Source organism: Brienomyrus brachyistius, chromosome 16 (genome assembly GCF_023856365.1).
Source record: "Brienomyrus brachyistius isolate T26 chromosome 16, BBRACH_0.4, whole genome shotgun sequence".
Taxonomy (NCBI): Eukaryota; Metazoa; Chordata; class Actinopteri; order Osteoglossiformes; family Mormyridae; genus Brienomyrus; species Brienomyrus brachyistius.
In genome coordinates, this window is record NC_064548.1 from 1,823,247 (window position 1) to 1,840,044 (window position 16,798).

Consider the following 16,798-nt stretch of genomic DNA (forward strand, 5'->3'; position numbering starts at 1 on the left):
TTTCACATATCATCCTCCTAGATTTTGAAGCTGGTTCTAGTGAAGCACAGAATCCACTATTTGTTCAAGAATATGTGAAGGGCAAATGTGCCAACCAAAATATAATGTGGGTGTGTGGGGTAATGTATCATTGATTGGCCAACCTTAACTCCCATTCCAACTGGCAGAACAGGGTCACCTTGCCTTATCATCTCAGACTCATTAAACTCTGAGGATGCTGGACTCGACCTTGGGAGTGATGGTATGAGTGGTCATGTGGCTGTAATGGGGGAGGGATTCTGTTGAAAGGTGTGTCCTTTGGTTGGGGTTGTGTTGTAGAGATTCCTCCATACATGCCCCTGTCTGTAAGGGGCTGGCCAAATTAGAGGCTGGCTGTCCACTTCCCCCAGATTTATTTCCTGAGCAGGGTGTCTGTGGCCTGACATCCACTGACACACAGGACCTTCATCATCCTCACCACTGATGTCCACTTGCAGTTTACTATTCTAAAGACAGGTATGTTATTTATCTTATGTGTAGGAAATTAGGAAATACATAGGTGGGCTTTGTATTACGTGAAATTTGAAAAAGCATTTGATAATTATACGTTGCTATTTGACTGATTGCAATGGCAGTTGACAATGTCTTTGCTCTGTCTCAGCTGGAACCAGGTGACAAAATTACAAATTCATTTGACAAAATGATGCAAGTTCCACTTTATCTTTTGTATGCAAAAACTGTGAAGGAATATACCTGAGAAAAATGTTACCATGAATATGCACGTGTGCATTTTCAGAGCGGAAGGAAGCTCACAAATTGCAGATGAGAATAAGCTCGGGGAACTTCACCAAGCTGCCCTCCTTGCTGGCCTCCTATGTGCTTCATTGTCTGAACAGCACATGGGGGCCTTCACCCCCGCAGGAAGTCGGCCAGGGTCACGGCCAGGACCAGGGCCAGGGCATGATCTACCTGGTGTTTATGGTCTGTCTCTTCAGCTTCTTCACCTTCGGCATCATGCTCAGCTACATCCGCTCCCGGAAAGTGGAGGGCTCCCACGACCCGTACCACCAGTACATTGCGCGTGACTGGAGCCACCCACAGGTGCCACCGGTTCTAGCGCTCACCCACAAGGACTTGGTGGTGCTCAGTAACCCGGCTACACTGGAGCAGCTGCCGGGGTGAGGGTGCCCATTGTGGAAAGTCTGAACCCTTTAATAAGCATGTGTTTGTATGGCTAGGGTGTATGGATAATCCATTGGTGAGTATCTGTTAGGTTGAAGAAACAGTTGTTAATCATTTCTGTATAATCAGCAATGAGTGTAAATACATATATACGTTATTTCTTATCTTCTAGCCACATACTCTTAGCTGTTGTACTCTAAGTAGGTGGTTAACAGCTTCCCTCTCTTGCGCCTCCCATTGACTATAAATAAAGAAGCCAAGGGGAACCACCCTTTGTAGCACACTCTGCTGAGAGTGTGGGTACCCTTGCGCAAGTAAAACTGTAAAGTGTGTGTCTCGTAAATGTGGAGTTGGGGTGGAAACGCCGGGCGCTTTCCCCAACAGTATCAATGTTTGTGGAAAAAACTTAGAACTTTAACCTAAAACAGACTCACAGAGTCACTGAACATCTCCACAAGTGAGGTCTTGTTTCATGTGTTACTTTGATTTGCCAAAACATTCAATTTAAAACTATTATATACATAGCCATTCATTTATTAATTTCTGCCCCATCCCCAGAGTTTAATAAAAAGAAGGACTTGACCATGCAGCTATCTGGTTAATTTCCATTACTACAATGGTACCTCCTTCTAATGTTATGTCATTTCTGCACAAATGTATTATGATCTTTGGGAAAATTATTAAACTCAGAGTAAATTAGCAATAGATTACAGGGACATGGAACTCTCCCTTATAACATATTATGTTTGATTGTGTTCAAGTGGTTAGCACTAAGTGTTGTGACCCACAGCAGCACCTGGGGAGCTAGAGGGTTAAGGGTCTTGCTCAACGATCTGCAGATTTGCCGAGGCTGGGCTCAAGCTGGCAACCTTTCCGATCACAGGCACAGAGGCTTAGCAGGTGCAGAGAACGAGTGTCACTGCAGGGGGGCATGGGGAACATGGCATGGGGAGTGTGCTTTCTCTCTTTAGGTGCTTGTGCATAGTGCTGCTGTGGTATACTTGGAAACTTGCATAGTGTAAAACCACCTTTTTTGTTCTTTTTTATTCTCCCATGTTTTTTAAAGAAAAACATCCATTATAATGAACTGTTTTAGAAATCATAAAGGTCATTATATTAAAATAATAAACCACGCCTATTAATCGTCTTACCCTTGTGTTAATCACTCCACCTGCCTCTCATTTGCTCCCCTGTCAGTCTTGTTTAAAAGTGCTTCTCAGTCCTACGTTCCCTATTCCTGTCATTGATATTGTATCCTTGTGTTGCCTGTACCTTGCCTTCCCCTGTTACTCCCAATTATGTTCCACTGAGATTGTACTTATTTCTAACTCTTGTTCTGTTGAGTTTAAATAAGACCTGTTGCTTTATAACCATGCCTGCTCCCATGTCCTTCATCCTGGCATCACAAAACATACTTGGAACAAATGGAACCCTGGCAGGGACATGAACTCAGGTTCCAGAAGCATGAGGCATCAGTGCTAACCACCACACCACCATGCCACCCCCATGTAGTATCTGTCCATCTATCTATTTTCCAAACTGCTTATTTGTCTGGGTCGCGGGGAGTCTGGAGCCTATCCCGGAAGCTATGGTCACGAGGCAGGGAACAACCCAGAACGGCCCAATCTCATCACACACTCACACGGGCAATTTCCATCCATCCATCCATCCATCTTCCAAACCGCTTATCCTACTGGGTCGCGGGGAATCTGGAGCCTATCCCGGAAGCTATGGTCATGAGACAGGGAACAACCCAGAATGGCCCAATCACACACTCACACGAGCAATTTCCATCCATCCATCCATTTTCCAAACCGTTTATCCTACTGGGTCGCGGGGGGTCCGGAGCCTATCCCAGAAGTAATGGCCATGAGGCAGGGAACAACCCAGGATGGGGGGCCAGCCCATTGCAGGGCACACTCACATACCAATCACTCACACATGCACACCAACGGGCAATTTAGTAACTCCAGTCAGCCTCAGCATGTTTTTGGACTGTGGGGGGGAAACCGGAGTACCCGGAGGAAACCCCACAACGACACGGGGAGAACATGCAAACTCCACACACATGTAAGCCAGGTGGAGACTCGAACCCGGGTCCCAGAGGTGTGAGGCAACAGTGCTAACCACTGCACCACCATGCCGCCCCTGTGCTATCTTTATTGATCAAGTGTAACCCATATTCACTTATTCCATTATTGGTCCTGTGCTAAATAGTCTCATAAACTGACTTAAAACAGCTATAAGAAAAACTTGTTTCTGAGGAAAGGTGGGGAACAGGGAAAGCCCACTTATTTGGGGCCCCAGATGAGGCCAACATATACCAAATAATGGAAGTCATTGTGCCTGCTACTGCTTGGTCAGTGTAATAGAGATACATCTGTAATCAAAGAAAATTACTCACTGATCACAGTCCTAATGTGACGTTTCTGGACATTAAGGACTAGGTAGCACCAAACAGAAGCAGGGCCATGCAGGCTACATTAGCCTAGGCTATGTGGTCACAGGTTTGTATCACGAAGCCATCAGTTGGAAGCCAGATAACTTGTTAGATTTAAGGCACCCCAGTTTAAATGGAAATGAATCAGCGCATGCTCCCTAACCTGACCTGACCTCTCGCCTTAGGTCAACAAGAAAGACTAACACAGCCTTTGCTTGATATTTATAGTTTGAAGCACTTCTATTTAGTTGTTAACGTATGCTACGACGCTGGAACAATGCCACTAACGTTGTCTGTACTCTAAGTCATGAACTAACCGTGAAAAACACTATAGCTACACTGAAAAAAGGGAAATCCGGGGTCTTTGGATTTACTATAATAAATTTTATTCATTCTACACAATAAGTTCATGTCCCCTCTGTGAACATAAATTAATCAGGTTTATTTTACATGTTTAGAAAGAATAATGCTGGTGCTAGATTTCATTACGTTGACTGAAAATGTTTTAATGGAAAAACTGAACTCAAGTCAAACAACTTTTACTTCTTGCAGTGTGCGAGATCTGACTGCACTGGCCGATCTTGCAGCATTGGAGTTTTTCGTGGCATTTTAATGATTTTATTATTCACTTTGTTTTATTTATTTAAACTTTATTTTACTAAGTATCCATCCATCATCTTCCGCTTAATCCGAGTTCGGGTCACAGGGGCAGCAGTTTCAGCAGGGAGGCCCAGACTTCCCTCTCCCTGGCCACTTCATCCAGCTCCTCTGGGGGGATCCCGAGGCGTTCCCAGGCCAGCCGAGACATAGTCTCTCCAGCGTGTCCTGGGTCTTCCCTGGGGTCTCCTCCCAGTGGGACATGCCCGGAACACCTCACTAGGGAGGCGTCCAGGAAGGGTTAGGGTTAATCAGATGCCCGAGCCACCTCATCTGGCTCCTCTCAATGCGGAGGAGCAGCGGCTCTACTCTGAGTCCCTCCCGAATGACTGAGCTCCTCACCCTATCTCTAAGGGAGAGCCCAGCCACCCAGCAGAGGAAACCCATTTCGGCCGCTTGCACCCGCAATCTCGTTCTTTCAGTCACTACCCATACCTCATGACCATAGGTGAGAGTAGGAACGTAGATCGACTGGTAAATCGAGAGCTTCGCCTTTTGGCTCAGCTCTTTCTTCATCACGACAGGCCGATGCAGTGCCCACATCACTACTGACACCGTACCGATCCGCCTGTCGATCTCCCGTTCCATCGTTCCCCCACTCGTGAACAAGACCCAAAGATACTTAAACTCCTCCACTTGGGAGAGGACCCCATACCCAACCCAGAGAGAGCATTCTACCCTTTTCCGGCTGAGAACCATGGTCTGGGATTTGGAGGTGCTGATTTTCATCCCAGCTGCTTCACACTCGGCTGTGAACTGTCCCAGTGAGAGTCGAAGGTCATGGTCCAATGAGGCTAACAGAACCACATTATCTGCAAAAAAGCAGAGACCTAAACATGAGGTCACCAAACCAGACACCCTTTAACCATAAAAGCTATGAACAGAATCTGTGACAAAGGGCAGCCCTGACAGAGTCCAACCCTCACCGGAAACAAGTCCGACTTATTGCCGCCCATGCGGACCAAGCTCTGGCACCGGTCATACAGGGACCGAATCGCCCTTAAAAGGAAGCCCGGCATCCCATACTCCCGGAGCACCCCCCACAGGACTCCCCGAGGGACATGGTCGAATGCCTTCTCCAAGTCCACAAAACACATGTAGACTGATCAGGCAAACTCCCATGAACCCTCCAAAACCCTGCTGACAGTATAGAACTGGTCCACTGTTCCATGGCCAGGGCGAAAACCACACTGCTCCTCCTGAATCTGAGGTTCGACAATTCGGCGGACTCTCCTCTCCAGGACCCCCCAATAGACCTTACCAGGGAGGCTGAGGAGTGTGATCCCCCTATAGTTGGAGCACACCCTCCGGTCCCCCTTCTTAAAGAGGGGGACCACCACTCCAGTCTGCCAGTCCAGAGGCACTGCCCCCGATGTCCACACGATGCCGCAGATGCGTGTGAACCAGGACAGCCCTACAACATCCAGAGCCTTCAGGAACTCTGGGCGAATCTCAGCCACCAAGGAGCTTTTTAACCACCTCAGCGACCTCCGCCCCAGAGATAGGTGAGTCCACCCCCAAGTCCCCAACCATTGCTTCCACATTGGAAGACGTGTCGGTGGGATTGAGGAGGTCTTTGAAGTATTCCTTACACCGACCCAAAACATCCCGGGTTGAGGTCAGCAGCGCACCCACCATCCCCACTATAAAAAGTGTTGATGCTGCACCGCTTTCCCGCCCTACGTCACCGGATGGTGGACCAGAATCTCCTCGAAGCCGTCCGAAAGTCGGTTACCATGGCCTCGCCAAACTCCTCCCACACACAAATTTTTACCTCAGCAACCACCAAAGCCGCATCCCTTTTAGCCTGCCGGTAGCTGTCAGCTGCGTCTGGAGTCCCACAGACCAAAAAGGCCCGATAGGACTCCTTCAGCTTGACGGCATCCCTCACCACCGGTGTCCACCAGCGGGTTCGGGGATTGCCGCCGCAACAGGCACCGACCACCTTACGGCCACAGCTCCGGTCAGCCGCCTCCACAATGGAGGCGCGGAATATGGCCCATTCGGACTCAATGTCCCCCGCCTCCCCCAGGGTAAGGGAGAAGTTCTGCCGGAGGTAGGAGTTGAAACTATTCTGCCAGACGCTCCCAGCAGACCCTCACTATACGCTTGGGCCTGCCAGGCCTGGCCGGCTTCCTCCCCCACCAGCGGACCCAACCCATCACCAGGTAATGATCAATTGACAGCTCCGCCCCTCACTTCACCGGAGTGTCAAAACATGCGGCCGCAAGTCAGATGACACGACTACAAAGTTGATCATCGAACTGCGGCCTAGGGTGTCCTGGTGCCAAGTGCATATATGAACACTCTTATGCTTGAACATGGTGTTCATTATGGAAAATGCGTGATGATTTCCAATTAGTTTTCCATGCAAGTCAGTCACTTTGTATACCAAATTTGCTTCGCTATAAAAGAGGTTCCCACAAACGGAATGTTTAAATGGAAAATTGACACCAAAGAATTTGCATTTTTAAATATCACTGCACTTCTGTGTAAGTATTAACAATGTAGACTTTCTCCAAATGAGAATACATTTTGAATTGGAAAATCTAGTCCTTTACTACCCAGTCCTATTTTTGAATTTATTGTGTTTTAAGGGGCTTTATATTGTTGTATAGTGTTTAAATGGCTGTTTGAGGGTTTAAAATACATATCTGCAGTTATACTGCTTAATAAATGCATAAAACATACCATCTGTGCAGAAGTAGTTGATAGACACTTCCTTAAAATATAAATATCCATTAACAGAACAGATACATTGTTTGGAATACATTGTTCCCATTCAACTACAGTGTATTATTCAAGTGTTGAAGCCTCAATATAGTTCACTTACAGAATATATTTAAAGAGACAGAACTTTGAATCATTGCCTTTTTTGTACAAATCAATGTTTCTTCATTTGTCTGCAAACTTGGGAAGGAAACTCACATACAGTACATTTAATGAAACAGAGCAGCCTTAGGAAAATAACTTTGGTGCTAGGGGCATGATGATTTTTGGTTTATATTATCCCTCTTTCTCCTTCTGAGAAATCAAGTTCAGGCACTATTAAATAATTTACAACAAAATTGTATTAAGGTTACTGATAAATATTGTGTTTGCGTTTAAACCATTTAAAAACATTTAAAGTGAATAAATACACTAGTGAAACAAGAAATAGTTTATTTAGACAAGGAAGAAGATCATGTCAGTTTTACACATGATCATGTGGGACCGATGTACACATTAAAATTAAGTAAAGTTGACATATTATTTTTGTAGAGCAGGCATGCTTAAAACATAAAAGTATAAAAAAATGTTTTATGGTAACATTTTTATTGTGTTAAACTAACAATTTAATAATTTTTTTTTTCCAGTGTAGGTACCCATTATGACACTCATACAGTGTAACTCAAGTGAAACTATTGGCTGTGGAACAGAGAGCGTGCATTTAGTGGATTACCCCAGTTCTCAAAGAATTTACAGGATACTGAAACATTAGAACTTCAGTCATCACAGATTACATCCTGTTTCAGAAATTTCTAAATTCTCATATTTAAAAGACTGCGAATTGTCAGAAAACTTTTATTTACAAATCACAGGAGTAAACTGAAAGGCCTCCCTTTAAATATAAATAAACAACTCCATAACAACCAGGTATATGTGGTTGTCTTAAAATCCAACACTATGTGCTCTTCTGACAAGCACAGCCAATCACAGCTCAGGGCAGATTCTTCTTTCAGATCAGTGGTGCATCATCCTGAAGAAAAGCGACTAATCAATTGCAAAATACAATCATCTTATGTACAAGTGTAAATACATATTTTAACCCCAATAACAACCAGTGGTGGCCTAATGGTTAGCGAAGTGTAATCGTCATCGAAAAATTGCTGGTTTAAATTCCCAACCAGCAAAGTACCCTGAGCAAGGTAATTCTCCCCGGGTGCTGAATTAGCTTCCCCCTGCTATGTCACATATGGGTTAAATGAATTATGGGATACTGAATTAGTGGCTCAGCAGCTACAGCGGGATCTTGATTTAATTAGTGACTGGGCCGATACCTGGCAGATGAAATTTAACGGCGATAAATGCAAGGTACTCCATCTAGGGAGCAGAAATATAAAGTACAGGTATTTCATGGGTGTCACTGAAATAAAGGTAGCTGATCATGAGAAAGACCTTGGTGTGTATGTTGATGCTTCCATGTCCCATTCTCGCCAGTGTGGGGAAGCAATAAAAAAGGCCAATAGGATGTTGGGGTATATCTCCAGGTGTGTGGAGTTGAAGTCAAGGGAGGTAATGCTAAGATTATACAATTCCTTGGTGAGACCTCACCTAGAATATTGTGTGCAGGTTTGGTCACCATATCTTAAAAAGGACATTGTGGCCTTAGAAAAGGTGCAGCGTAGGGCCACAAAAATGATTCCTGGTCTTAGAGGAATGTCATACGAGGAACGGTTACTTGAGCTAAATCTGTTCAGTCTCAAGCAAAGGAGACTGAGGGGGGACATGATCCAGGTATATAAGATTCTAACAAGTTTGGATGCTGTTCAACCAAATAGTTACTTCAGCATTAGTTTAAATACACGAACTCGTGGCCATAGGTGGAAATTAGCGAGAGAACATTTCAAGCTGGATTTAAGGAAGCACTTCTTTACGCAACCTGTAGTCAGAGTATGGAATAGCCTTCCTGAAAATGTAGTGCAAGCTGAATCCTTGGGTTCCTTTAAATCAGAACTAGATAAGATTTTAACGACTCTGAGCTATTAGTTTAGTTCTCCCCAAGTGAGCTTGATGGGCCGAATGGCCTCCTCTCGTTTGTATAGTTCTTATGTTCTTATTGCAGAGAACACATTTGTTGTGCACTGTGGTGTGTCAACGACAACTTTTCACTTCACAATTCAATGTATAATTACTGAATTTCTTTGTTCAAACTGTATGCAAGACCATGGAAAAAATAAACAAATGTTCCCTTCCCTTTCCACATTACTCCATCCTACAGAAAATAAGACAATCAGCTCACATCATCACACAATGCACTACCTTCACAATCAGAATCAGTACTATAACCTTGAATTAGCAATCTAGAACCAGCGTGCTTAGCACACATAAATGGTACAATTACTAATTTAAAAACCACCACATACCAGGTTACAGGTATCATGTGTGTTAGGAAGATGACATGTAGCTGAAAAGAACAGAGCCTGTGAGCTGGGCATTATATCAGAATATGTTTTGAAAAAGAATACAGCTATATACAGGAAATGCAACCCATAAGTAATCCACCACACATACAATCAAGGCCAAAATTATCGGCACCCCTAGAATTTTTCCAGAAAATGCACCACTTCTCCCAGAAAATTGTTGCAATTAGAAATGTTTTGGTATACACGTTTATTCCCTTTATGTGCATTGGATCAACACAAAGAAACAGAGAGAAAGGGCCTAATTTGATATAATTTCACACAGAACTCCAAAAATGGGCTGTACAAAATTACTGGCACCTTTTCAAAATTGTGGGTAAATCGTTTTATTTCAAGCATATGATGCTCATTTGAACACACCTGTGGCAAGAAACAGGTGCTGGCAATATAGCAATCACACTCAACCAATCAAAACGGAGAAAGGTTGACAACCTTTCTGTTGTGTTTCTGTGTGTACCACACTAAGCATGGAGAATAGAAAGAAGAGCAGAGAATTGTCTGAGGACTTGAACAAATATTCTAATCTCCCTGGACTTGGACGGAAGAGAAAAATTGATAAAAGACTGCAAGGAAGGATAGTCCGAATGGTGGATAAACAGCCCCAATCAACTTCTAAACAATTTCAAGCTGTTCTGCACATTCAGAGTGCAACAAGGTCAGCTCGAACTATCTGTTGACCTGAATGATCTGAACGAAAAGAAACGCTATGGCAGGAGACCCAGGAGGACCCCAGTGCTGACACAGAAACATAAAAAAGCCAGACTGGAGTTTGTGAAAATGTACTTGAGGAAGCCAAAATCCTTCTGGGAAAGAGACCTAAACATGGGAAAACGGAATGAGGCCTACAAAGAAAGGAACACAGTACCTACAGTCAACATTGTGGAGGTTCTAAGATGTTTTGGGGATGTTTTGCTGCATGTGGCACTGGATGCCTTGACTGTGTGTAAGGCATCCTGAAATCTGAAGACTACCAAAAGATTTTGGGGTGCAATGTAGGGCCCAGTGTCAGAAAGCTGGGTCTGCGTCAGAGGTCATGGGTGTTCCAGCAGGATGATGACCCTAAACATACCTCTAAACGCACTCGGAAATGGTTGAAGACAAAGTGCTGGAGAGTTCTGAAGTGGTCAGCAATGAGTCTGGATTTAAATCCGATTTTAACACTTATGGAGAGATCTCAAAATTGCTGTTGGGAGAAGGCACCCTTCAAATCTGAGAGACCTTGAGCAGTTTGCAAAAGTTTAAAATTCCAGTTGAGAGGTGTAACAAGCTTGTTGATAGATATAGGAAGCCACTGATTTCAGTTATTTTTAATTTTTTCTAAAAGGCATGCAACCAAATATTTAGCTGAGGGTGCCAATTTTGTTCGGCCCAGTTTTTGAGTTTTGTGCGACATTCTCAAATTTGGCTTTTTCCCCTCTTTTTCTTGTTGTTCCAATGCACATAAAGGAAATAAACATGTGTATACCAAAACACTTGTAATAGTAGCAATGTTCTGGGAGAAATGGTGCATTTTCAGGAAAAATTCCATAATTTCGGCCATTACTAACTGTTTATACTAGCTTCTACATAATGTTAGGCCCTGGATTAGGCTGCATACTGACATCACTGTAAAGCCATGGGTGAACCTAAACATACCTGCAGGTCTGGCTACCTACGAGCTCTCAGTCTTCCTTTTTGCCATCGAGAAGCTCTTGTGTCTGTTGTGCGAGCTTCCTCCGTGCCTCTGCCCTCCGCTTCAGCTCAGCTTCTGCTCGCTTACTCTGGTACATCTTCACAGCTGCGAAGGCCAAACACAGCAGGAGGGTTTTGGCAGCCAGTATGTAGAAGAGCAGGGGCACGTTATCCAGAGCCTAGAGGACCAGTAGCGTCAGATCATGGAAAAGGGACCAATTCCAATTAGTCAACATTACTGCTGCGTATGTGATCCACTATTTTGAATACAACTCATGCATACAAAACCAAACAATTAAGCACCTAATCTGGCAGAATTGATGGCCAGAATTTGGCCAGAAAATATTATTCCTGTGTAAGAACTAACAGCTGCAGCACTTGGTACAGTCAAGTGGTCACTGTCTTCTTCTGAAGTTGCACATTTCTCTCTCCTACCCTTCCCCCAACTATACAGCAGTCTATAACAGCTGCGGGGATTCCAGAACATCAAGCAGGGGCAATTGTAGAACTTGATCCTTAGGGGGGGGTTCAGCCCCCACTCTGGTTACCACTTTCAATCTAAAGAATAATATTTGCAATATGTAAAAATAAGTATGAAAATACTGGACAAATTCATAAAAGTATTCCGAGACAACATTTGAAAAATATAGGGTCGCTAAAGAGTCCCCCTCCCCCCCCAAAAAAATATGGCTTTGAAATCGTAGGTGGTTCTCATGTGCAAGATTTATGACTCTCATTAAAATAAAGGATTAGGTGTGATATGCCTCTCTTAAAAAATAAAAACTTAAATCTGCGTGTATGCAAAGTAATCCATTAAAATGAACTACAATTAAATACACACAATTGTGTAAAGTGAGTAAGTAAATAATATGGATGGGGGTTACAGTTCAGGGTGATACCAATTAGTTATTTCGGGGGTTTTCAACCTGGGGGCTGGAGAACCGTTTCGTGATTTGACACAATATCCTCATTAACCGACGGGTTATACATCTTAAAACGTCTTTATATCCACGTGGGTGTACGGAAAGTGTACAGAATGAATGAACTGGTTTAGTATACCAAAACAGGAATTGTGCAGCGTCCTCACATACACCGGCTGTGCTTTTCTTATGCGAAGCTTATTAGAACATGCAACACGCTACAGTAAGAGAAAAGCTGCCGGGAAAATTAGTATTCATACTCAAAACCATCCGCCAGAACTCACCTTCCAGTTGACCATTCTCACAGTTTTCGCGTGACGAAACTTGTTCTTAAAGAAAAACGATTATGGAAGCACAATAGTTCAACTACGTGGAGGGCGTAAATAACCCCATACCCAACTGCGTGGTGCTCCAACGACCAATCAAAAACCTGTGCTCTGGGCGGTTCTTAAGGTTAAATGTCCAATCAGGATGTTGTAAGAGAACCAAGGACATGTTTATTTGCCGAAGCAGAATAGGATGGTGTTCAAAAAGGTATGGAAACTTGTGAGTGTTAATGTTCTTCGTTGTTTCGTTGGTTTGAGAAGCTTGTACAGATTTTAAGTGAATTCATTTTATTCCGCTACTTAACTGTTTTCTTGATAGGGATGCAACGGACAGTTCATCAGTTCGTCATCACCAAACATGTATGCAATCTGAATGGAACACACGGGCAGGTCTTGATTTGCGTTGCAAAATTCTCTTTTCGCCTACCCCATCTTGCTCTCCATGAGCTAGCTTGGCAGCAAAAGGCTGCCATCCTTAGCGGTGGTCAGGGAGCTGGGGGTTAAGGGCTTTGCCCAAAGGCTTTGCTCCAGTGTTGGGCATAGTTTCTTTAACACATCCTAGCCACCGATTATCATCATATGCAGCCACGACATAACATTTGATGCTTGCAAAGTCGAGTGATTCCCTAATTGTGCACTTACAGTTACACTGGATTTGCACACCTCACTCACCTCTGATGAATGCGGTGTATTTCTTAGCCATATTTATTAGCCATGTGGGCCTTTTCAATAGTATGGTAAGTACAGGTGTCTGCAATTATATTAAAGAAGCTTCCATTAAATTTCATTATAGCATATTTGTAACCTTAATTAATTTTATTATTTACACCTGTGCTTGTTATACTATTTCATGTCAGTTTGGCTGCCATTAAAAAGGCCCATTAGTGATATGAAACCATGTGATGCTACCTTTACGTCAAGATATCTCAGTAATACCTTAAAAAAACAAAGACCAAATTTTCTGGAGATGTTCACGACATTGATAAATTTTGAAATATAGGTTTTTTTGTTATTGAATGGTTTTTCATAATATTTTAATTGGTTATTACATAGTAATTATTCATATGGGGATGGCATATTATTTGTTCAATATATTGAGCTGGACAATAGCTTTAAAACAATATAAGGACCACTACTACAGCTTACATTAAGATAAATATAGCCAGCCAAAGTCATACCCCCCCCCCCAAAAAAAAAAAAAAAGTCAACTTTGCTTAAATCTCCCTCAATATTGATTCCAAACACGGCCAATATCAGATTCCTGAGTTACTCATATGACCAAATCAGCATGCCAAGTTTTGTTAAAATCCATGACAACATTGAGGTCTGAAAGTGTGATGATTTGACATGGATTTTCCCCCTTCTCTGTCTCCTGCTTTTCAGTCCTAGTGTGTTTTTCACTTTCCCTGGACCCCCATGTAGGTTAATGGGTTGATCATGTGGCCCTCTGGTTGTCGGTGCCTAGGTCAGTCTTACCTGTTCTGTTTGTTTTCTGTTTTTTCTCTACTGTTTGTTATTAGTTATCATTACTTGATACCCTGTTTTGAGTTAGCGTGCTTGTGCTGATTTATTATGTTCTGCTTGTACTTGTTTCAGTCCTTTTCCTAACTTGATGTTTAAGTTCCCTCATCCAGTGCTTATTTATTGCACTTCATTCCACCTGTTGTCTCTTGCCCACCTTTGTTGTTTGGTTGTTTTTGATTATTCACACCTGCCCTTTGCTGAGTATCAGTGTATTTAAGCGCTTGCCTTTATTCTTTTCCGCAGTCAGTTATTTTGTATATTGTTCTGTGTTTGTTACTTTGTCTGAGGGTGTTCTATGAAAGTAGCTAAAGAAAGCTAGACTTTGCCAAAAAACTAGAGCCATCTCTAAACTTGGCCTCACGTCGTTCCACTACCGCAGTTCAACTTTAACTAATCAAGGCTCATACAAGACAGACTTGCATAATCTCAATTTCAGCTCACACCCAAGATATTTAAGAAGCCCAAATGAATGGATGAATGATAGATCGATCAAATGAGTTGGAAAGCGTGTAAAACACGAGCGGTGTTTTTTTGGGGCTTTTTTCCCCCACTGCAGAACAAACGCTGCTGATGGAGCTGTACGAAGAATACAAACATGTAATCGCCAAAAAGGGCAATACTGTGGCCATAAATACAGCCAGGGAGTTGGTTTGGCAAAGAATTGTAGACAAACTAAATGCGTAACTTATGTAAATGTTACAAGTGCCTAGTAGAGTGACACGGTGGTACCTTGATTTATACTCTCGCCTTATAGCGGAAAAGTTCCTAGTTCAATCCCCATAGCCAAAAAGCAATATTCTGGGTTGTTCACGTGTCGTTCTTACTGTATAATGTTATTCTATATTATTTGATCTTTGTAAAATACTTTCAATCACATGCGTGTGAAATGTTCTGCACAAATAACCGTATCTTGTCTTTGCTTTTACTAATAAACTTTCAAAGTAGATTGTGACTAAACAAAATTGAAAAATATCTTCCTGTTCATATTATTTTAAAGGGTTTTTTTCAATTTCAGTCATTGCATCTCATGTTTCACCTTTGTAATATGGGTACGCTTTTATTTTAATTATGTTGGAATTATTTGTAATGTTGAGATGTGATTTTTATAGGTTTTATTATATTTATTACATGACATGAGTAGTGAGAGCATGGAATTTCCTCCAATGGAACGATCTTTACCAATGATTTCCAGTTTTGGGTTGTTTCAACAACAACAAGTGCGGTATACAGAACAGCTTTTCTTTATGTTCTTTTCCTGAAACATGAGGGGATGTTACCATTACCCTTTTGTAATGGGGGTATCTTTTGGATATAACCAAGTTTTTAAGGGGCATTATTGCATGTTAAAGTTGATATTTTAGTCTGTTGTAGGTTTTATGAATAAAATTGTATTTTGGAATGGTATCTTTTAGAACTGTTAACATGGGATGTTTTGTATTGAGAGTGTTAATTGTTTGTTGATTTAATTTCTCCAGGGGGAGGGACTGAAGTTTATATAAGCTCTTTGGAGGCCTTTACTTGAGACAGAAGTGTGCTAATTGGTGTGGTTGTTATTGATGCAGGGTTTAATATAGCCTGCTTTGTGTGATCATTTTTGTTTTTATTTTTATTAATATGTATTTTTGCACTTTTTCTGGAGATCAGAATAAAGGTTTGTCTCAGTATTGGATCCCACTTGCTCCCTCTGGCTTTTTTGAGCCTCCAGCTACTCGGCCATTCTTAACATTTGGTGTCAAAAGAAAATATCTGAGTAATTCTGGAAACCAGAGGAAGAGGTTAAGATGGAGCTGTGGGAGGCCAATTGGAGGATATTCCAGAGCAGATAAGGCCCAAGTCAACAGGTGAATCTGCAGTTATCCAGCTTGCAAGAATATTTGAGAGTTTTATGAACTTCCAGACGGTATGAGATGAGAGGATGGAGAAGGAGTCTGCTATTCCTAACACATACCCTCAGATGAAATTCATTGCCAAAGGAGGTTTATTCATAGGTGAGGTCTACAGCCAGACCATTTTGGGGGGACTAAACAGGCCCCAATATGAGAAAATATTCCAAGGTGAAATCTGCTTGCTATAGTCAAGGTTAGAATGTCAGAAATACAGTTAAACAAATTCACTAAGATTTCAAACTATACTTTAGTGTCTGGTTTCATTAGAAAGCTATACAACTTGGGGAGAACATGCAAACTCCACACACAGTGCAGGGGGGGAGGTTCAAACCTACAGCCCTGGAAGTGTGTGTTACAAATGGCATCATCATGCCACCTTTTATTTGTTCTGGTGCCAATACTATGAAATTGACACCTAGTTAAGCATCCAGTAGTTAAATCTGGAGGAAATGGTAGAAGAAGAGAATTATGGTTGTACAAAGGGAGCACAGACTCAAGAAATGTGGTCAGGACGCCTCCCTGGTGAAGTGTTTCAGGCCCTGTGGAACACCCAGGACATGCAGGAGAGACTATCTTTTGGCTGGCCTGGGAACGCTTCGGGATCCCCCCCGGAGGTGTTGGATGAAGTGGCCAGGGATTGGGTAAGTCTGGATTTCCCTGCTTAGATGGCTGCCCCCACGACCCAACCCAGAAAAGTGATAGGAGATGGATGGATGGATGGATCATAGCGGAAAGGCAGGCAATAATGACCCAGCATACATGCACATGCTGCTTAGCAGTAGGTCACTAAAGATAAGTATAGCAATATACTAAGTAAATTCGTGGCACATGAAACTCAACCATGGAGAAACTGGTACTGTCCCACCATAGTTGTTGGAATGCAGCTGTTTACCGTCAAGGCTCTGTGAATCGGTAGTGTGAGGCTATGATCATAGTCTATGCTGGCACTTTGCACCGCTAGTTTATTGGTACCCAGTAGCTAGATAATAGGTTATGTGTGCATCAGATAAGTGCCAAGATCAAACTCCAC

At 42.7% G+C, this 16,798-nt stretch overlaps 1 protein-coding gene and 1 long non-coding RNA gene across 2 annotated transcripts; one reads left to right on the top strand and one right to left on the bottom strand.

Annotated features, from left to right (window-relative positions):
* Positions 1 to 7,403: 7,403 nt before the first annotated feature.
* Positions 7,404 to 12,437, bottom strand: LOC125709979 (small integral membrane protein 11-like). The gene is made up of 3 exons (XM_048979081.1): positions 12,317 to 12,437; positions 11,077 to 11,291; positions 7,404 to 7,997 (listed from the first exon to the last, which is right to left on the bottom strand). The coding sequence occupies exons 1-2, from the start codon at positions 12,329 to 12,331 to the stop codon at positions 11,103 to 11,105; spliced, it is 204 nt and encodes a 67-aa protein (XP_048835038.1). The 5' UTR covers positions 12,332 to 12,437; the 3' UTR covers positions 7,404 to 7,997; positions 11,077 to 11,102.
* An 82-nt stretch (positions 12,438 to 12,519) lies between these two features.
* On the top strand, positions 12,520 to 15,551 carry LOC125709990 (uncharacterized). The gene is made up of 2 exons (XR_007382896.1): positions 12,520 to 12,566; positions 12,678 to 15,551. It is a non-coding gene; the product is annotated as an uncharacterized LOC125709990 (long non-coding RNA).
* Positions 15,552 to 16,798: the final 1,247 nt, after the last annotated feature.